Raw genomic sequence first — 22,728 nt, 5'->3', positions numbered from 1 at the left:
TGAGCACCATTCCTCAATATCCAACAGCATGGCTTCAATTGAATATACTACGGCTCACCCATGTAAAAGATGTACTGTACAAGCTTTTAAAAAACATTTTCTGGTATGGGAAAATGATTACAATATTCTGTTACATTAAGGAGCAAATAGGTTCTTTTCTAGTCAAATGCTACAACATGGATGAACCTTGAATACATCATGCTAAGTAAAATAGGCTGACACAATTATGGTACGAGTCTAAAGTAGGTAGACTCGGAAAAACACAAAGTAGATAGTGGTTGTCAGGGAGGAGGGGGACATGGGAAGTTGTTGTTTAATGAGTATAGAGTTTCAGTTTTGCAAGATAACCGAGTTCCGGAGATTTGGCGCACCACTATGTCAATATCCTCAGCACTCCCGAACGGTGCACTCGAACTGGTTAAGATGGTGCACGTTTTCTGAAAATGCAAAAGATTTTTTTTTTTTTCGAACTAAACCACAAACAACAGCAAAAACCTGATTTTTTAAGCTAGAGGTGACAATGAGTAAGAATGGTTCTGGCCTGGGATCTCAAGGAGCTTCCATACTCCAATGGGAAGACCAGTGAATGGGGAACATGCACATGAAGAAGTAGAGCATTACAAGGACAGGGAGGGAAAGAGCTGCACACAGTGCTCCGAGCAGCTTAAAGCACAGCACTGACCTGGCCCACGAGGTGAGGAGAGCGGCTAAGGGACAAGAAGTGAGGGCAGGACCCCAGGAGTGCGTCCCAGGGAAGGGGAAGAGCTCACTAGCGGCTGGGGATCCAAGGACATGCCCTCTGGAGGCAGAGAATGCACGCATCCTTTCCTGAGTGTCTGGAAGGACACACACACACACCCTGGCCACCAAATTCCCTCTAGCTGGTAAGGTATCATTGTGCCTTATTCTCTTCCTGTACCTCTGTATCTTACCACTTTTCCACCGTGAGTTTGGGTGATTTTGCAGTAAGGAAAGAGCATAAGGAAACAACCTTACTGCGCAGACTGATAGCAGCGCTCTTTATTTATTTATGCTCTGACTTGCTTCAAAGAGGATTTCAAGCTGCTTACAATTATGTTAACAATATAGCAGTCTAAAAGACCTTGTCACTAAGTAAGAACAATGAGGGGAAGGAAAAGTGCAGCTGAAAGAGTGAAATGAGGAAGGCGGGAGGCTTCCCTTCACTCAGAGGGAGCCGCCCTGCGTACCCCTCCTCAGGTCCAGTCTTGCCACTTAATTTGAACATGGACCTTAAATTGTCCTGTTGGTATACATTGTCTTCTCAACTCCATTGAAAAATCTTTCACTGTGATTTCCTCCGTCTTTTATTACTCTCTCCCTGAAAATACGTCATTTTATTTTTCTGTTGCGCCTTTTCGCAGGTTTAAAAATCCATCTTCTGTTCCCACGGGGACCCACCTCACCAGGGCGATGTGTTCAGAGCCTCACTGAGCACAGTAGGTCCTCAAGTGTCTGTGAGTGAATGTCTCAGCGAGGACTGAGGGCCACTCATACCCACTGCCTGCAGCACGCAGCCAGTGACATACTCTCAGCACGGGCTCAGGACACGGTTGCCAATTTGATTTATGGGACTTATTATCCCAAGTGGTGGCAGAGAATAGATATTGACTCAAAAGGGTTTAAATAAATAAATGGATGCACAACCCAGAAAGGGCTATAGACTGAGGAGGGGGGCTCGTAAAGCAGCTGAGGCAGACATTGTAAATGGACACTGGTCCTCTTGAAAACTGTGCCCAAGGGTGTCATGGAGGGACAGACATGAGCTGTGGGGTCAGCAAGCACAGGTTCACACCAGGCTCCATCACATCATGTGACAGGACTGACCTTGGGCAAATCATAGAAATGAGACCTTTGGTGAGGATTGCTGAGAGAAATGTATATATTGCTGTATGCATATGCGTGTATGTGTGTATGTATATGCATGTGTGTGCATATATGTATAGGTTTATGGATATGAGTATACGCATTACATTGTATACATATGCACACATGTGTGCCTATGCATATATATAGGCATGTGCAAGCGTGTACATCTGTATATGCATACATATGTGTGCAAATGTGCACACATGTGCACATTGTGTGTCTACACACATGTGTATGTATATGTATATGCACACAGGCGTGCACGCATGTATACATGTATATGTATTTGCATTTGGATGTGATTCATCCCCTGGCCCATAATGGCTGTTCAATAAATGAAAATTCCCTCTTGTAACACTGTTCTTCTATTCCATTTGTGCACCAGTGAACAAGCTGATCTAAGAACATAGCATTTCTAAAGCTCCCCTATACCGCTCCATATAGTCATTTCAGGCTTTTTCATCCCCATTGGTTCAATACTACCATGATCACTAGGAACAGCAAGTTTCCCTTCTAAATCACTTACAGTGTATTCCAGTTACTGTGGCTGCATAGCAAATTCCCTCAGAATATAGTGGCATAAAACAACCATCTAATTTGCTCATGGATTTTGCGGATGGGGAATTCAGAGGCTGCACAGATTGGGTGGCTGGTCCTGTTACATGATGTCTGCGGCCTCAGCTGGGGGACTTGAATGCTGGGGCTGGTGTCATGCGCAGACTCCTTCACTCACGTCAGTGGGGGGTGCCAGTTGCAGGCGTGAGCTGGGGATGTCAGCTGGGACACCCACATGTGGCCTCTTGGCTTCCTCATAATAGTGGCTGGCTCTAAGGGAGGTGTCCCGAGAGGGGGTGCTCAGTGAAAGGTGTATCACTGTTTATGACTTAGCTTTGGAAATCACAGTGTCACTTCTACTACCTTTTACTGGCAGGGTGGTCACAGAGCTCTGTTGAAGGACACAGATGCCCCTCTTGCTGGAGGAGTGTTGCTGTCACATTGTAAGAAGAACATGTGGGATGGGATGCATATTGGTGTGGCCATCTTTGGAAAATACAATCTGCTGGTCAGGAAGCTTAGGTGACCTCTTATTTGTCAAAAAGCACCGAAGGTTTAGGTATAATTATCTCCATTCTAGAAATGGACAAACTGAGACTCAAAGATGCAAAGTAACTTGCCTTGGGCACTCTATTTAACCTCTCTGAACTTCAGTTACCCCTTCTATAAAATGGGTAGAAAAATCTCTACCTGAGTGGATGGTTATGAGTCTGCAGTGCTTATTACATTAGGGTGTTGGAGGTTTGAAGTTGGGAAGGTGTTTTGTGATTTCTAACAGCCCACGTTAATGCAGAGCACTAATCTTTATTGTTGTAGTATCGTTATTCTCTTACTCTTCACCTACAGCCCCACAGCCAGCTAAGGACCTGAGTCTTTCTCCACATACCGTCGAGAGCAGAAATTGTCCCTGCATTATGGAGGGGGGCTAACTTTCGTGCAGCAGAAGAGCTCATGGCTTCCTTCCTTGCCTGTTTCCATCTTCTAAAAGGACAAGTACCTTGGGAAGAATGTTAATGTTTGCTTATAAATTCCAAACGTGTAACTCTTAATGACTCCTTCAGTCAATTAAGTGCAGGGAGCCCTTTGGTCATAGAAAAACGGCTCCAATGCATTTGTGGTGCACTTCCCCCCTCCTTCCCCCCCCGCCCCGAAAGAAGCAGGATGAAGGACTAGTGTTTTTGCATTAGTTTGTGGATCCCAGAAGGACTCCTCTGACTCCTGGGTGGGCCAAGGACCATCTTGGAGCATCACTCCTTTGGGGATTCACTCTGGGTCCTGTGTCCCTCATCGTCAAGCTACCTGCTAGGGCTATGGCCTTATAAGACCCACTCTCTGCTCTCTTGTCATATTGAGAGGAAAAGATTTCTGCCCTTGACCCCAAACTATATTTGGACAGTCTCTGGGAGGCCACCTGGCTGAGCAGGATGTCCCTGGACCTGGCTGCCTGGGACAGCTGTGGGACTCTCACTGCTTTCAGCTTCTGCTTGACTGGGCTTTAAAAGCTGGATTTCTCCTCCTCTGTCTCAAATCTCCATTATCCCTGACATTCCTCATTACCCTGAACAAAGTAAGTTTTAAAAAATCCCAATAACATAGTTGAGAAAACTGAAGCTCAGAGAGGTGCCGTGACCTGCACAGGGTCACACAGCATGCAAGTGCCAAAGACTCTGAAGGGTCTCGAATCTCCTCTGGGGAAACACCAGCCCCCTGGTGGCAGATAAGCCCAACCCCTTGGAGCTCTAACTCCTCCTCCTTCCCTCATGTCAACAAAAGAAAAATCATTTCCCATTCCTGGCTTCTGTGCCAGATCAGAGAGACTGAGTGACGAAGAAATGTCTCTAAATGTACCTGGATAGTCTTTCTTGGCTTCTCAGTTTCGCTGTCTTTTGTCGTTTAAAATCTCTTTTCTACAGACCCTCAAAATTGCATGTGTGGGGGCCTGGTAACGGCTGCCTTTGTTGTCTCCGGGGTTGGTACCTACTCTCTCGAGTTTGTGTCCCGGGGCTTTGTGCTCAGACTTGACCATGTTTGGGCATGGAGGCTTGTCCCAGATGGGGACCAAAGCACGCTTTCCCAGAGATGGGCTGGGAGCCCAAGCTTCTCGCTGCAGCTCAGGCAGCCTCTTTTGGGGTGGGGGCAGGGGGCCAGGCGAGAAGTGTCTGCCTGCTGAAGACTCCAGGGCACGGGAGACTGTGAGTAGTGCATCCAGAGCCCTTGGGGAGTGGTTTCTCCAACGACCCAGGGTTAGTGGGGAGATCGCGGGGGAGAGACGCTGGCTACAGGAACTTCCTTCCTTAAGGGAGGTCCATCAGGATTCTGGGCTCCAGAGGGGCTGACAGAGGTGTCAGCCGAGAGACTAGAACTGCTGGTGTTGGGGCCCATGGTCTGGTGGCCTACGGGGGGAGTGCTCCATGGCTGGATCACTATAATAGCTCAGTGTCCTGGCCCTCCGGTCCCAGGTCCCAGAGCAGCCGAGGGCAGCCACTTGGAAAGCAGGAGAGCAGGGCCAGTCCCGGCGTTTGATCCCAGGGGAGGAGTGGGACAAAAATTGGCTCCACAAGAGCACTGGAGGCTTCTGCTCCAAACCTTCAGGGCTCCCTTTTTTACACTCATAGCTAACGCTTAGTGAGTGCTGGCGCTGGCCAGACACTGTGATCAATAAGTGATATTTGGTGTGTGACTTGATCTTTGTCAGAGCTCCCTGGAGCAGGTACTACTATTCTCATTTTATAGACATGGTTGCTAAGTGGCAAAGTCAGGATTCTATCCCAGATCTGCTGACCTCAGAGTCCTCCCTGCCCCACACTCCACCAAACCCTTAAACACTATACTCTACGCTCTGTCCTTAAGGAAAAGAATAACCAAAATACCAGGTCTAGCGGACCCTCCAAAATCCTACCTTCTTTTTCATTCTCCATCTTTCCTAAATTCACCCGAGACTTTGAGTGACTTTTCTCAATGGGAGATACATCCAAAAAGTATAGAGATATTTAGCAACTCTCAAAAGTGAGAAGTTCTTCTCGGAGTCTAACTGAAATCCCTCCTCTTGTAACAGCAATCCATTTCTTCCTGTCCAGGCTGCAGGGGATGTCAGCAGTTCCTACCCTTCCTCCTGTCTGAAGCCCCTCACTGTGTTTGTTAAATCCTATCCACCCTGATAACCATATCCATGCCCATGTCCTCACCCCATTCTCTTCTCCTGAGTGGTTTTAGGAGCATTTATCACAACTCTGCAAACCTATTTAATCTGTGTAGGTAACAATCTCACCAGAGCATTACAGACAAGTGGGATCTGAACAGACAGCAGGTTCGAAACTTCTCTGTGACAGGGGGGCTTCTCCTCTCCCCTCCTGTCCCCTCCCCTCCCCTCCTCTTCCCTCCCATCCTCTCTCCTCTCCTCCCGTCCCTACTCCTCTCCTCGCCAATCCTCTCTCCTCCTCTCCCCTCTTCCAAGTCCAAAGGCATTGAGGTGTCAGTAGGGCTGCACACTATCCAGAGGCTGAGGGGACAAGCCATTGTTCCCTGTCCCCTCTGGCTTCTGGTGGCTGTTCACACTTCCTGGCATGTGGCCTCATCACTCCAGTCTGTCCTCCCTGGTCATATTACCTTCTCCTCTTGTCAAATGACCCTTGCGATTACATTTAGGGTCTACGTGGATAGTCCAGAATCATCTCCCCATCTCAGCATCCATAAATTCTTTACCCTGTAAAGTACCAGTTGAGGATTCCAGGGCTGAGAATACGGACCTCCTCTTCTGATAGACCATTACTGAGCCTATCGCACACTGTGTGCCCTTGGACTAGTCAGTCTACCTCTCTGGGCCCCAGATCCTTCAACTGTAGAAAGGGGATGATACTTGCCTCTCGGAGCTGATGGGAGGCTTATATGGGGACAAGAAAGCCCTCTGAAGTTGCAAAGCTCCACGTAAAACTAGAGGTGATGTTGATCTTTGAGTACCCTCCCTTCTTACTTGTCCCCCTTTGTGGGGACTACCTGTTGCCTGAGCTCATCTCATGTCTGTTTGCCTCTGTGGCTCCAGAAATGATCACTGCCTGCGGTGGACATGGGGAAGAAGCTGGTGATGGCCCAGAAGCGGGGAGAGACTCGAGCCCTTTGCCTGGGTGTGGCCATGGTGGTGTGCGCTGTCATTGCCTACTATATCCTGGGCACGACCATGCTGCCCCTCTACCAGAAGAGGTACTGAACTCTCCTGGCTGCCCCCCTCCTCCAGCCATTCTCCTAAGGGTCTGGTCTTCCAGGAACCCCGGCCTTCTTTCTACCCCTCCCCTTGACTTCACATCAGGCAAGCAGGTCTGGACAATCCCCAATATTAGGGTCAATTTAGGGTTAACCCCCTAAGTGCGGGGAGGGGCAGCCTGACTGGACCCTACTCCTCTGTGGTTCTGGGACCTGGGGGCGGAAGACATAGGAGGTCCTTCTCACATGAAACAGTGAAGGATCAGAGCAAATGCTCCAGCATGAGTTTGATTCCAGGAGAAATGAGAGTTCTAGATTTTCATAGCTCATTTGCACAGTTTGACTCCTCTTCTGAAACCTCCCAGTCAGATGTGCGTCTATTCTCCTGTTGAGTATCTCAAGTGACAGGGAGTTCAGTACTTCATTGTACATAACATTTCATCTTGGGGCTTTTCAGAGTAGGAAATGTAGCACTGGGCCAAAGCCCACTCCCCTGGAGCTCTGCTCTGGAATCTCAGAGAATGTTCCATGCCCTTGTTCCCTGACATGTCAACCACTCGCACTTTTAAAGGAAAAGGTGTGAGGTTCCGGATCCCTTCTCTATTTGGAACAAACACTCAGTCCTCTCCACTTGCTTTTTGAGGACACGTCTCAGAGCCTCGCCTCTGGGCATGCTCCAGCTGCTAACAGCCCCTCCATCTGGCAATGTGTGTCCTGCCTGATAAACGGGAGATGAGTCACAATTGATTCGCTGATGTGTTGATGAGGCTGTTAGCCTCCCTTGGTCTTGCTTCTTCCTGACTTTTTATAAGCCTGGAGTGATTCCAGGTTGGAATCTTACCCGAGAGAAGCGCTGTACGGGACTACTGTGTGCCTCTGACATGTTATCTCCAGGTTAAGCGCCCTCCCCACCAACCTCCCTACCCTGGAACAAATCCAGTCCCTTCTACATCTGCTCTTCTTAGGGGAAAAGGCACAGATTCTGAAGCTACTTAGACCTGCCTGTGTGGCCTCTGTGTGGCCTCAGAAAAGTCCCTTGGCCTCAGAAAAGTCCCTTGACTTTTCTGAACTCTTCTTCCACCTCCTGCGTGGCGGGAATGGTGTGGCTAAGGCATCTCAGGTCTGGCTACTCATCAGAATCAAGGCAGGGGGATGTTAAAAACATACCAGGGCCTGGGTCTGCCCACCTTAGATATTCTGAGTCACTTGTTCTTGGCCATGGCTTGGACATGAGAATCTTTTCAAAAGCTCCCCGGGGTTTGGGGTTTGCAGCCTGGGTGAGAATCATTTATGTAGATGATACGTAAGAGGCTAAAAAGCATTGATATTCTGATTCTATGGTTCTTGTGAGTGGGGTCACACTCCTCTATAGCAAGATGAAGGTCCCAGCCCTAGTCTCTGTGAAGGGGTTAAGCCTGGTGCTCTGTGCCTCCCAGGTTCTGAGATATATATGTGTGTGTGCATGGTCTCCCCAGTGTGTGGACCCAGGAATCCACGTGCCACCTGATTGAAACCAACATCAGGGACCAGGAGGAGCTGGAGGGCAAAAAGGTGCCACAGTACCCATGCCTGTGGGTCAATGTGTCAGCTGTGGGCCGGTGGGCCATGCTGTACCACACGGAGGACACTCGCGACCAGAACCAGCAGGTACTGACTGTGGTGGGGTGGGGGGGGAACATATTCCCCTGCCCCTGGCAAGTGTGTGGGCCTCTTCCTAACTGGATCTGCATCCCCATTCTAGAGAGTGAAGGCTGAGAAAGCTGAGCCTACATGATGAGGGTCCACAGCTGGTGTGAGGTCTAGCCAGGCTTAGCTCTTCTGGTTTGGAGTCAGACAGATCTGGGTTGGAATCCTTGCTCTGCCATTAGCTGCTGTATGACCTGGGGCAGGCACTGAGCCCCTCTAAGCTCAGCTGCCACCTTTGCTGGAGTGTTGTTATGAAGACAGAGGCTGTGTAGTGTGCAGAGTTCAATGTCAGGTGGATAGCAGGCACTTCTATAAGGTGAGTCAAATGAGAGACCAAAGCCAGAGCTGAGCCAAGGTATCCCCCTCCGTCCCCCCAGGAACCAGAGGCCCAGGGGTGGAGCAATCTCTGGAAACCAGTGCTTGGGAGATCTTCCCATCACTACCTCCTTGTACCCCCTACCTACCATCCTAGTCTTTCCTATAGAAAATACAAGTTGGCCTTATCCACTCACTCATTCACTCATTCATCCAATAGTTACTGGGCACTTCCTGCGTCAGGAGCTTTGGATGCAGGAAGAGAGAGCTCATATGGGAGATAATATCTAGTGGGGAGGGATCAGTGCCGTAGAGAGGAACAGAGAATATTATGGGGTCAAGGGCAGGAGTAACTGTTTCTAGCCAACAGCAAGGTGAGGGTGTCAGGAAAGTGGGTTTGTCTTTAAAAACAACAGGTATTAGATACACAGAAACATGGAGGGCAACATGCACGGCAAGGGGAGGGCATAGAAGAGAAGGTACTAGAAGGCGTGCTGCAGAAACTAACGCAGAACTCAGGGGGACAGGAAGATGCTACAGAGGTGGGCTTCACATGACCCACCTATGGAATCAGAAAGGTTTTTGTTTGTGAAAGGTTTTTGTTTGTTTTTTTTTTGAGAGAAGCAAAGCTTTAATGAAAATGCTACAAGTTATGGATAATAGTTAGTTCCCATGTTTAAAAAAAAACAGATAATTGAAAACACTTTACTGATTTTTTTTTTTTTTTGCTAAAAAGATAGTCTTTAAGGATATCCAAGTGAAACAGCAAACACAACACAATAGGAAAGGAGAAGTAAGGGCTGAATTCCAGTGCAGGACACAACACAGCCCCATTAGGGAAGTGGGTGGAAGAACCTATCCTACAACAGACAGAGTTAGACTCTTATAGTCAATAGAGATTTTCTTTTAAGGCTTTAGGAGTCCAGCATAAGGAAGGGAATTGGGGAAGGGCTAAGTTTGTCTACAATCACCATTTTACCAAAAAACACACTGATTCAGAGAAGTAGAGGTCGATCTGCCTGAATAGCAAATAGAGCAAATGCCAAGGCAGTCCGATCAGGACAGGTCTCTCATCAACCTGGGCTCAGGACAGACCAAGTTCCTTTGCATTTGTATCAGAAGGCCAGAGCTTTATCTGGAACAAGTTCACTCCAGATAATGCTCCATGGTGCTGATTTTAGCAGGGGGTGGGGGTCATAAGTGCCTCCGAACCGATCCACCATCTCCCCTAGCATTTCCCAGGAAATGGCTCTACTGGTTACCAGGAATTTAAATTCAAGTAGACCATAAAGGAGGGAAATGCTAATGATGTCCTGGCACAGTACAAGCTGTGTGTCTGTCATCTCTGCCAAGCACTACGCAATTATGGAATTAAAATGTGATCAGGCAAGCTGGCACTGCTCAATCTGGCCAGCATTGGAACCGCGTGGGGACTTAACGAAGCTGGGCTCCTACACCAGACCAACTGGTACAGAATTTTAGGGCTCTCTAGGTGTTTCTAAGGTTTAGAATTACTTCTGCAAGCAAACCGGAGTCTTTAAAAGGTCTGTGGTCCTGGGGGCAGGACCAGAGTGCTCCAGAGGAGTGTGAAGTTCAGTGATCAGGCAGAGAGGCTGGGCTATGACAAGCGGCCAGGATGGAGGTTGGGCCTGCAATAGGGATGCCTGCTGACAGTCAGAGTTTGGCAACTGAAGGGATGGGAAGGGCAGGGCGCTGACGGTGCGCAGTGGGATTACTGACAGTGTTGGGGGGTCACAGAGAAGTGGGTCTGGACAGCGCAAGGTCGCCAGCCTCACCAGATGGGGGTAGAGCTCCCTGGGCCCCCGAATCAGCTCCTACTAGGACCCCTGCTCTTCTTTGGCATTCAGTGGCTGCTAACTTACCCCAAGGAGCAGGAAGCAAATTTCCAAAGACAAGCAGGAGTGATCACTGGTGTGATAGGAATTGGGAGCAGGCCGTCCTGCAGGCTGTCTGCCTGACCCTGACCCTGAGGTTACCAGTTCAGAGGAGCAAGGGACCAGATCTGCCCCTAGAATGAGCTGTCCGCAGCACGCGAGACACGCCTCTGCCTGGACCTGTAGGGACAGTGCAGGCTGGTAGCCACCGGCTCTTCTGTCTTCTCTCTCCTAGCACCCAGGCATCACCAGGAGAAATGCTAAAGGCAGGCTGCTGCTCTGGTGGGACAGTGAAAGTCCCCTATGCGGTTTTGCCAAGCAGCTGGGTCTTTGCACCAGCTACCCCGTCTACTTTCAGTAGGCTCTGGGGTACAGGGAGCCCGTACTCGGAGCCAGCTGGGTGTGCTCTGGATTCACGTGTGAAAGGCCAGTCAAGGCTGGCTCCCCCCAGCTCACTCTGAGGAAAGGGGCTACTGGTCAGCTCCTGGTTCTCCCACCAGCCTTAGCGTGGGAGGTTCTAAGCCCCTTTGCATGATCTGTGCTGAGAACAGCAATGTCACAGGACTTGGGGGAAAGGTTGGACCTTTTCAGATCCTTCATATAACTTGGGGGTAGCTGGGTCTAGGGCAGGGGACAGAGGGTGCAGTTAGCCCCAGGCCTCTGAGGTCAGTCTTGCAGAGTGAACTCTTGTCCAGTGTCTTGTCAAAAAGCCCCACCAAAGGATCCCGCATGACCACATGCTGGCAAAGGACCCAGAGTGGCCCAGGGTGGGCACGAGCCCCCACCTCAGAGCTTATCCGTGAGTCCCTCTTTAAGAATGGAAAGAGCTGTTGTTGTAATTTCATAGTTAAGTCCCATTATTTTTGATAGCCTCTTCCATTTACTGAGCGCCTGCTATGTGCTGGGTTCTGTGCTAGGTGTTTTCCATGTATCACCTCCTCTAATGTCCTCACAAACCCATTTTACAAGACTTGGATAAGTTGTGGCACTCACCAAGGTCACACGACTTGGAACGGATGGCTGAATCCAGGTCTATTTGCCTCCACAGCCACACCTTTACTCAAAAGAGTAGGTTACCCAAAGTCATAGTCAGAACTCAGAATTCTGAGTTCACCTGCTACTGGGACTCTGCAGTGCCCAACAACTTTGACTGTCAATTCCTTCCTTGGAGGCAGCTTTCTTTAGCCTCAGTTGCTCCCTGGCCAGCTGGGAACCTATTCCAGCAGCAGCCCCCCAACTTCCCAAGCTGTCAGAACCAAGATGCACCATTCTCTTTACTGTGGATGACTGCTCTCAGGTCTGGCAGCTTTGGGGATGGGTCTCATTTCACATCCAAGAAGTGACCAAGGCCTGGGGAGAAGCTGGCTCAACATTACACATTTTGACCTTGGACATGATTATACTAGGTCAGTGGTCTCAAACCTTTGTGTGTGAAGGAATCATTTGTCTTCTGAGCCCCGCCCTCAACAATTCAGAGTCAGTAGGGAGCTATGCTCTGGCCAGGTGGTCTGCTGCAGATTCTGTGGCGGGGGACCACCTTGCAGAACATCTCCCAGAGCCTCACGTGCATACTGTTCAGGCCTCCTGGCACAGAATGTGGATAAATCCAGGGTCTTCACTTTGTGTGTCCTCTGCAGAGCTTTCTAGCTGGACCTCACTGACCAGGCCAGAGGCTCCTAATAACAACCACCAGTGTCAGAATCAAGTGTGTGTCGTGCTCTCCCTGCACAGACTCCTTCAAATGTACTGTCTCTTTCCTTTGAATCCCAGTGTCAGATACTAGCTTGCGATTATCTTCTGCTTGGCTCACATAGGGCTAGACCCCGGAGGGTTTTTGATTCAGATTTTCGCCAGTGTTTTAAAATTGTGGGAGTTCACATTAACATTTGGTGTTCTGCCTTTTCTTGAAATGTTGGAGGCCCGGCTTTCATAGGTCTTCGGGATCCCAAGGCATCCATCGTCCAGATGGAGTGATGTCACTGCCAGTCTGGATGCTTCTGGCTCTCTTCATTTCACCAGGCCCCACCATTCCCCAGACAGCTGCCCCTGGCACCAGGACAAGTGTCAGCTGGCACATGTCATCTCTTCCTCGCCCTTGCCCCTTCACTTCACATGTGGACATTACAGTATGAGCCCCGTGGGCAATCGAGTGCACGACCTCTGCCCTGGATCCAAATGCAGAGCCCACTCGGTCTGTGTCACTTATTGGTCAGTTAAGTTCAAAGCCCTTCTTTAATAACATCCTTGGAAGGAGATACTGCTATTAACCCATTTAAGAGATGAGATATCAAGACCGAGAAAGGTGAGCAATTTGCCTAAGGTTCTACAGTCAACGGAAGCAGAGCCAGGACTCTGGTTGGGCCCCCGCCTCCAAATGTGCGGCATGTACCCTGAGCAGCTCCTGGGCCACTGTCCTCACAAATGACACCGTGAAGGTGTCCTCTAGAACCAAATAGAGCACAGCCTCCCAAGCTTCATCCAGTCCCAACACCCACCTGGGGGCCCAACTCCAAAGCCAACACTTTCCCTTACTTCGTGCCAGCCCCTCAACTCGCCCAGAGAAACAGGGACTTCCAATTTCATGGCTGCTCTTGCTTCCCTTCACAGTGCTCCTACATCCCAGGCAGCCTGGAAAACTACCAGGTAGCCCGGGCCGACGTGGAGAAGGTCAGAACCAACTTCCACAAGCACCGGATTTTCTACTGCTTCTCAACGACTCGGGAGAATGAGACCACTGTCCTGTACAGGCGCCTCTACGGGCCCCAGACCCTCCTCTTCTCTCTCTTCTGGCCCACCTTCCTGCTTACCGGTGGCCTCCTCATTATTGCCATGGTGAAGATCAACCAGTCCCTTTCCATCCTGGCGGCTCAGAGGTAGACCACAGCCAGGTCACAGGGGACTGGGTTGGCCCCCAGGCCTCTCTCTACTTATGTATCCGTGTCTCCTTCCCCTGTCTTCTCACTGTTCTGCTCCTATCCATCCCAGTTCTGCTGTGGGTGGGCCTTGGGAGATTCCTTTGTTAAGTCATTCCCCATCAGGAATATATAACAGCTTCCTGGGTGCTTCAGAGAGCTCCAGGCCAGCTGGTAACAGCTTCTCATTACCTGTCCCCACCCAGCTGACTTAAACCCATTTTCTACTGCACCGCTGACCCTGACCACAGACAGCAATGATGCTTATCTCTGTGCCTATGTTCTCTCAGTTGGCTCAAAAGCCAACCTTTGCCATCCCTGACAAACCTCTGTTCCCTCTTTGAATTCCATAATAAAAACAATGGCAGCTCCCACGTATGCAGAACATTTAGAATATTGCTTTTAGGCCACTAAATGCTATATGCATTTTTATTCCAATATTAACACACATAGGCACAAATTTCTAGTTGTAAACTACTTAAGTCACGGGATGTAATGTATAGCATGGTGACCATAGTTAAAAATTCTGTATTACATATTGGAAAGTTGCTAAGAGAGTAAATCTTAAAAGTTCTCATCATAAGAAAACAAATTTGTAACTCTATATGGTGACAGATGCTAACTAGATTTATTGCAGTGATCATTTTGCAATATATACAAATAATCGAATTATTATGTTCTACACCTGAAACTTATGTAATGTTACATGTCAATTATACCTCAATAAAATATACATATATATAAATATCAAGAGGCTATAAGGAAATATGCTAAAATATATCAAAATATTAACAGTGGAATTGGGATGGTGGTTAAATTTTAATTTTCTTCCTCATCCTTCTTTTCATATTTGGTACTTTTCTAAACTTTCAGCAGTAGGACGGTGTGGTTTCATTAGGTTTGTTTTTAATGAGAAAAGCAACGGTAGATATTATTTTAAAAAGATTTGGAATAGTGAGCCTCACGTCACTAAGCAGGTGGAAATGGACTGGGGAGGAGTTGGGCTCCAGTCAGAGGTAGGTCTTTGAGAACATACAGTTTTAAGAGCCCTCTATGGAAGGAAGGTAACCACATAGATGGGGATGTATAATTTACAATGCAGGTAAGTATAACGCACTGGCCCTGCAAGGGAAGCTTGTCTCACACTTGAAAAGGGCATAAGTTGAGGACCTAAGGTTCTAAGCCATCGTCTCTACTGTTACTACTTCAAGAAGTTTTCTTAGAGCAGTGGTTCCCAAAGTACAGTCCCTGGTCCAGCGACATCAGCGTTCTGGGGAGACTTGGGAGAAATGCACGTTCTCAGGCCCTGGCTGAGCCCAAGGGGTTGTGGTGGAGTGGGGTGGGGTGGTGGGTGGAGGAGTGTTAACAATGGCTGCAGGGGCTTCTGAAGTACCTTCAAGTGTGAGAACCACTGGGGGAGAGAACCCGTGCCCTGTCACCGGTCTTTTCAGAATGGATGGATGACTGTTGGACAGCGCAATTCCTGAGCTGGATGTGAAGTTAGGCTGACATCTCTGAAGTTCCTTCTGGAGCTGTGATTCTAGACGCAGCCCCAGGGTATAAATCTTGTCTCTGCCTCTGCCAGATTTCATCTCTCAGATTCTCAGTTGTTTCATCTTTAAAAAGTGACTCCTCCTTTCGGGTAGTTGGGAGGGCTGAAGAAAGGTTTGGCACATGGTAGATGACCAGAATGGAAGCAGTTGTTAACAACCGTAATAAGTAATAAATACTCAGATGCTCTCAGAAGCAATTATACCACAGATAATGTTAGCTAGCATTTATTGGTGCTTATGTATTACATGCCAGGCACTGTGCTAAGCAGTTTGCCTCGTAAAAATTCAGCAAGGTACTACTGAGCTTACCTCAGAGAGGAGAAGCAGCACAGGACAGTGGTTAAGCATGTGAACTTGCAATGTGGACTTCCTGGCTTCAAATACCCAACCCTGCCATTCACTAGCTCAGTGACTTTGGACAAATACCTCAGTTTCCTCATTTGCAAAATAGAAGCTAATAATACCTCCTTTTTAGGATTGTTGGTATGAAATTAGTTATTCTATTAGCTTCCTAGAATGGTGACTGGTAAGTGCTCTATAAGATATGAAAACCTGAAGCTCTAAGGTGTCATTGGCCAAGGTCATCCATATACCAGGTGAGGAGCTAGGAATCAAGCCCTGGGCTGTGTGATTCCAGAGCGGACTGTCAACCACAGTACTTGAGCAGACTTAGCTGAAGGGCTGAGGGCACCAGTCCCCTAAAGCCCCAGGGACCAGGTAAGGAACAGTGTTGCATCCCTGGAACCCAGTGCTGCTCTCATATAAGTCAGGGATGTGAGAGGAGAGCATCTGTAATCTGCATGAACATCTCTCACTTTCAACCAGAGAGCCCTGATATACCCCATACCCTCTGGGTTCTTACCTGGGGACATTCCTTCCCAGGGGAGTACACCATTTCCCAGAGGTTCTCCCTTCTGGGATCAGGAAAGTTTCAAGAGTCCTCTGAGTCTTTAAAGAAAGCCTCAGAGACGACATTGTACCATGGTAATTGTATTAACGGTAAGACATTACCACTGGAGGAAATTAGACAAAGGGTACAATGGGATCTCTCTGTGTTATTTCTTCCAGCTGTGTGGGAATCTGCAAGTATCTCAAAAATTTAAGTTTGATTTAAATAATAATAAGAAAAAGTTCCCACCATAAGTGTCACTTAAAGGGACTCCTTCGCATATGGTTTTCAGGCATCTTCATTGGGGGCTAAAATACAGAGAAACTCAAATAGCCCCTGAGAGGGGAAGAGCCATGTCCCTCTAGAAAAACGCCCAGCCCCCAGTACCCCATGCATGATTAATAATGACCTTCATTGGCGTGGGACACATGCCCTCCTCCTGTCAGTGAGACTGGATTATATCTGCCTGCTGCTCACAGAACTCCATGTACAGGATAGGCATGAAATAGTGGGCATTTGAGCATGATAAGTTAGACACTGAGGAAAAATGTTTTTTGGGATAATAGCTGCCTAGGAGCAGAAAGCCGTCATCGGTGCTTAATAAATCATTGCTAATGAGCATCTCGTGTTTCCACCATTTTTGCTTTTCATCTCACAGGCCAGTGACTCACACCTGGAAAGATGCACCTGCCTTGCTCCCTCCTTCCCCTTCCCTGGGACTCAGCCCATGTGGTTGGGATCAGAGACAGGGGACGGGAAGGGCAGAGATCAATCAGACCCAGTGCCTGCCTTCAAGGAGCTTTTCCATCCAGCCTTCCTGCCCCACTCCCCACCATTACCAAGGCCTTTCTTCCCCACAGTCAAGAACCTAACTTATGCAAATTCAAAATAGTGCAACCTGAAATACTAATATCTTTCTGTGAATTATTGAAATGATTGCAGCCCCGCTCCATCAACAATTTGTCCAGAATTTCTCCTAATTTTAAAACTCCTTCTTTAGGCATGTGGATTGTAAATTGCATTCATTCTATTGCTAATAGACAGTACGGGCTGGAGCATAAACATATCTCACGTCTTTCGGAGTAGAGTCACGTTCAGGGAATTTTGACATATTTGGGAATATACTGTTTGAACAAAGTGTAGCTATCCGACACCTCACCAGTGGCTGCCTTTTCACATGGAGTGACAGGAGAAAGATTAAAGCAAGATCAGAAAGGCAGGGAGGAATTCACCCCGGTCTAGTGTAGCGTTTCTCAGAGAGAAGGCTTGCAAGGCCAAAAGTGTTCACTGTGATATTCAGATGTTCAGCTTCTTCCTAGATTTCTGTAACTCTCCTTTCCCACTCACATGAAATAGATGATCCCTGCCAGGAGCTGCACCAGCCTCTCTGGATGGCAGTCACAGCAAGGACATGGAAGTGTTTGCAGAGCTCCTGCCATGAGAAACATAAATTGGTATCTCCTTCTGCTACTACTGGCTCATGTTGGAAATGAGCCTGCTGGTATTGACCAGGCCTCACAATATTCCATATCAGACCCATATCCTGAGCACAGATACCTCATAAGGAAAAGCATATTCTTGCCTTTACAAAAGAGATTTCAGATGAAAGCCCTGTGGGTGATTGTCAAAAGGCTCTTCCTATGGGCCTTGCAGACCCAAGACTTAGATAATAAAGGGGGTTAAGAACACAAGAGTTACAATTGAGCCTGGCCCTGAGACAAAGAGCCTATTTTGGGGTTAAGAGCACAACACAGTTACTACATATATCTTTGCTAATTGGTGAAGCATAGCAGTCCCTTCCTCAAGGCCTACATTCCATAAACACCCTCCCTTACACTGGCAGCTGGGATGAGGATAGATAAGAGTAGCTAAAACATAAACCCAGGTGCAAAGACTGACACATTTAGGGCCCCCATGATAGTTTCCACAAACAAACCAATTCAGAAACATTCATCCTCTTGAGAGCCAGACAGAGTGACTCCTAGCTTATCTATATACAATTTAACTTATATGTTTTCCTGTTTTTCACTAAGAACATTCTGTTATTTCCTTGGTTTGAATAATTCTGCAATTGTTATCATATTAGGCCTCCCATTTTAAGAAATTCTTTTCTTTGATTTCATGTTGTTGCTGAACTTTTAAATAAAGACACCAAAACCGACAGGACAGAGATGTCTGCCTGGTGGTCAGAAAGAATCTCGGGACTCTCTCACTCTCTCTCTCTCGCTGACACCGTCCATCCTTCAGGGACCCCTGGACCAGCTGGAGCCGGCCTCCGACAGATCCCCAGTTAACTTCCTTAAAGGATTTGGGGGATGGGGAAGTGCTGGATATAGATGCAAAGCCAACAACTTCCAGCTGACAGGTGGACAAAGTTGGGGATTTATACAAAGGCTTGCATCTTCTTCCTCAGTTGCAATCTTTAATCTCTTATAGTCTCCATCGCCCCTTCCCAAGCTCCCTCTTTCCTGATATACATGAACTAAAAACAGGGCCTTGCTAAGTACACGCAGCTTCAAGACATGCTTTCTCTCTCCACTCCCAGTGAGATGGTTGCACTGAATCCTTCCGTGTCAATCCTTCCGTGTCAATCCTGCTGGTGGACTCCCCTTTGATTTCTCCTGTTCAAATACAAGCTCATGTTCTCTGTAGGTCAGTAGTTCCTTCAAGATCATCTAGTGCTTCCCCACTTTTTAATCTGGTGCTTGGATCCTCTCTACAACATTCCTCTTCAGTCACAGTCTACATCAACATCCTTTTGGTGAGTAACTCATTGTACCAGCAGGCAGCCACTTCCATTTGGGGATATGTTTAGCAAATCCCTCCCTGTACAAGAATGTGTCATCCCTAATAGTAGGAAGAGCTAACATTTGTTGAACACTTGTAGGCCAGGAGCTGGGCTAAGCTTTTACACGTATAGCTCATTTAATCCTAACCATATTCTTTAGCGTGTTATTGCTATCTTCACATCCTACGGGAGACGACCGAGGCACAGGGGAGGAACTGAACTTGTCACAGTGCTGAAGTTAGTAAAATGCTGAGCTGGGATTCAAACCTGGACAGTATGTCTTCAGACCTTATTCTCAAAGCTCTGTGATTCCTGCCTCACAGCCTCTGCTCCATAACAAATGGAGAATGCCGAGCAGAGCACAGTCAGTACGAGGAATGTGTTGGATGCTTCCATGCACCTTTTTACAGAGATCAGGCTCTCAGCTGGCTCCCTGGAGTCATACCCCTGAAGAGTGAACAGATGTAGATTGAGGTCCAAACATATGTGTCCGAAAAAGCCCTGCAAACTTCTGACGTGGGCATTACTAGGACAGACAGGGGCATCAGTTAGCTACAATCTGCCAGAGTCCACTGCCACCCAGCCCACAGCCCATTAAACACTAGACAGGAACCCAGGGACACCGGGGCCACAATAATCCCTGAACGGATCACTCTATTAAAAAGCAGAATGAGGGGTGCCTGGGTGACTCAGTCGGTTAAGCATCTGACTCTTGGTTTCGGCTCCGGTCATGATCTCACAGTTTCATGGGTTTGAGTCCTCCGTTGGACTCCATGCTGACAGTGCAGAACCTGCTTGGGATTCTCTCTCTCTGCCCCTGTCACTGTCCCTCCGCCACTCACACTGTCTCTGTCTCTCTCAAAAATAATTAAATAAACTTAAAAAAAAAAAGCAGAATGGAAGAGAGGCTGGTCTGACATGACTCTTTCTCAAGGACCCCACACTTCTCTCAGTGATCTCAGTTTTCTTTCCCAAATGTTCCCAAACCATTGACTTAATAGTCACTCTAGAATTTGTCCAGGAGTCGAGAGCATGCTTATTTATACATAGCTTTAGAGTCTTCTCTTACTATCAGTAATAAAAATCAGGCCATGTGACTCTTCTTGGTATTTAAGTAATTTTCCTGTGACTCTATTGACCACTCAAGTAGTCATATTCTTAGCAGCCTCTTAGACATACGTGTCTTTAAACACTGTTTTATATACCCTCCATTGAAATTCCCTGAGGCACAAGCCAGACCTTCATTGATTTGGAGCAGCCAGAGCCTTCTGAGCTCCTGACTTCATGTGAGCCTCTTCGCCATCTTGGATCATCATTCCCAGTTCTCAGACTTCCCTCCTTGTGGGGAAGATGGGAACAAACCCAAACAGAGGTGGGTGTTGCTTGGCTCTCCATCAGGTTATTCTCCCCAAGTAGACTCAGCTATCAGTTATTTTCACTCTTTCTCTTGGAACATGTTTGAAAAGCTTTTTTTTTTCTCATTTTTACATTTTTGGGAGGTAATTTTCAGCTTAGTGTGACCTTCTTCTGATGTTTCTGAATTATGCGTTTTATTTGTCTTTGGAGAGGGAAACTGTAGGGAAGAAAGCTCACAAAAGTGGGATTTCGAATATGGATTGCCTAGGACCTTGGATAGTTTATTGACTCTCCTTGGGTCTCAACATCCTCAATTGGAAAACAAGCATAATGTGGTTTGTTCTATAGATGGCTTGTGATGATTTGATGCAGTATTGAATGGGGAGTGCCCAGTATAGTGCCTGGTTCAGAGAGGATGCTCCTCAAATGTTCATTCTCTCTTTGAGCAAACATATCTCTTTCCTCTGATTATACAGGTTCTTCTCTGTTTGAGCCCAGAGAGCATCCTACTGTCCCCTTTCCTTACTAGCAAATTACTGGTTCTCTCTCTCTCTCTCTTTTTTTAATGTTATTTATTTCTAGGAGAGAGAGAGAGAGAGACAGCGTGAGCAGGGGAGGGTCAGAGAGAGAGGGAGTCACAGACTGAAATAGGCTCCAGGCTCTGAGCTGGCAGTCAGCACAGAGCCTGACGCGGGGCTCGAACCCACGAACGGCGAGATCATGACCTAAGTGAAAGTCGGACGGTTAACCGACTAAGCCACCCAGGTGCCCCATATTACTGGTTCTCTTTTCTGTGAGTACCACTGAGAACCACTTGCCTCTCTGTCCCTCTCAATCCATTTCTTTCTGTACTCCATCTTAAACATTTCTGCCACAAACAGACTGCCTGTCTTTGCGCTAAACTTTCTTGAATCTACTTGCCTAAACTTAGCTCTTAAGGGAAAGCAGTACCTGCATGCCACATCTATGCCTAGCTGAACCATTCAACGGCTGGTGGACCAGCGTGTCCATGAAAGTCCATTTCCTGGGAGTACTCTCACCGTTGACAACAATAGATCTGGCTGTAATAATCTGCCAAGTGTGAGGCAGGCAAATCCTTTGGCCTAGAAATCAGGCTTAATTGGAAATTAAATTGCATTTGCATGCCAACTGCAGGACGCTTATATCCACAGCTAATTTATCAAGGTGATGCCTCATCTCCAGGAAGCCCCTGGGAATAGAGCGGCTGCATCAGCAAAATTACCAGCTTGTATATGATGAGAAGAACGTTCTTGAAAGTGCAACCTGAGCCCTTCAAGTCCCTCATTTGGGGTTTTGTGCACTCCTTGGCTGCCTCCTCTCCTCTATGCCAGAAGCTCTGCCAAGACCTGGAGGTATGGATGCCAGTGGGAACCAGACTGCTCTCTGGCTGCTCCAGGCCTGAGGCAGGAAGAGAATCACGCAAGCAAAAGATTTCCAAGCCACAGCACTTCCCTTCGTTATCCAAGGGTTGAGTTGCTCAGGGAGGTAGAAGGTATCATGGGTAACATCATCGTTCAAAATCTGATTTCTATATTTAACACTGGTACTAATAGGTCACAATGCTCAAGGGTGTGCCGGACTCTTCACCCAGCCCTTTGCACACATTTATTCCATCCCCCAGGCAACCGTAGGACATAAATACACTATGATATTCATGATCTTTGTTTTACCGACAAAGAAACTGAGACCTAGGAAGTCAAGAAACTCGCTTCAGGTCACTGCTGCCCACTTAGCTTATTTCACAGCGGAGCCTATACTTTGGAGCACATTACACTGCTCCTTCATGTCCCCCCACTTTTCATTTTGAAAATGTCCAAGTCTAAAGGAGTTGCAAAATTAGTACCAGAAGCATGTACTTGGTTCACAAATTGTTTTCAATAGTTTGCCATGTTTGCATTCCTTCTCTTTGTGTGTGTGTGTGTGTGTGTGTGTGTGTGTGTGTGTTTCTAAATCATTCGAGAGTAGGTTCAGGGGCAGAGCATAAAGCACAGGTTCACGGGCAGGGCATAAAGCACAAGTCTGATTTGGAAACCCAGTCTGGCTGGAGGAAAACGTGCTAGCAGATGGAGAGCCATGGTCGGACATGGGCTGAGGCCGTGGGCTGTGTGAGCCAGGCCCAGAAGTTCAAAGCGTGAACCAAATGTTGCTAAATGTCCTGCTAGAGCCCATAAGGCTTTGAGATTTGGGGCCCAACTTCCTGCCTCCAGGGTGGAGGCGTCCTTAGGGGAGTCTGACCCAGGCCATAAGAGATGTAGTAACATTCAGGTTTTAAGCTTATGGAGCTTATAAGGCCCGGGTTTCTCTGCCGTACTTCCTATCTTTTTGTCAGGGGGAGAGTGCTCTCTGTAAATGGGTGGGGCCTGGGGAGGGAATGGACTGAACTGAATGGGTTTTGAAGGCTCTGGATGTTAAGCTCATTCTCTTAATGGAGTGCTAACCCTCCTGTCCCATCTGCCACTGGAACTCAGATTCTAGGTAGGGAAAGGGAAGGCGGAGAGAATGTTGGAGAAGTCTCTGACTCTCTTCTGACCCACATGGGTGATTTCAGTCAACCAGCCATTTTCTGAGACCTAAGAGGTTTGACTAGACTACAGATGAGAGGAGATATAACCTCAGTCCTTATAAATAGCAATAACACATAAAAGCAAAATCAGGTGATCATTTGTTGAGCTCT

General features: G+C 47.7%; 1 protein-coding gene across 1 annotated transcript; it reads left to right on the top strand.

The window, feature by feature from the left end:
* Nucleotides 1-4,560: 4,560 nt before the first annotated feature.
* On the top strand, nucleotides 4,561-14,032 carry KCNMB1 (potassium calcium-activated channel subfamily M regulatory beta subunit 1). Its single transcript, XM_039235722.1, has 4 exons — nucleotides 4,561-4,634; nucleotides 6,482-6,639; nucleotides 8,115-8,286; nucleotides 13,143-14,032. The coding sequence occupies exons 2-4, from the start codon at nucleotides 6,506-6,508 to the stop codon at nucleotides 13,410-13,412; spliced, it is 576 nt and encodes a 191-aa protein (XP_039091653.1). The 5' UTR covers nucleotides 4,561-4,634; nucleotides 6,482-6,505; the 3' UTR covers nucleotides 13,413-14,032.
* Nucleotides 14,033-22,728: the final 8,696 nt, after the last annotated feature.

Source organism: Hyaena hyaena, unplaced genomic scaffold, assembly GCF_003009895.1.
Source record: "Hyaena hyaena isolate Hyena2069 unplaced genomic scaffold, ASM300989v1 scaffold_102, whole genome shotgun sequence".
Taxonomy (NCBI): Eukaryota; Metazoa; Chordata; class Mammalia; order Carnivora; family Hyaenidae; genus Hyaena; species Hyaena hyaena.
This window is presented reverse-complemented; position numbering and strand designations above follow the sequence as displayed.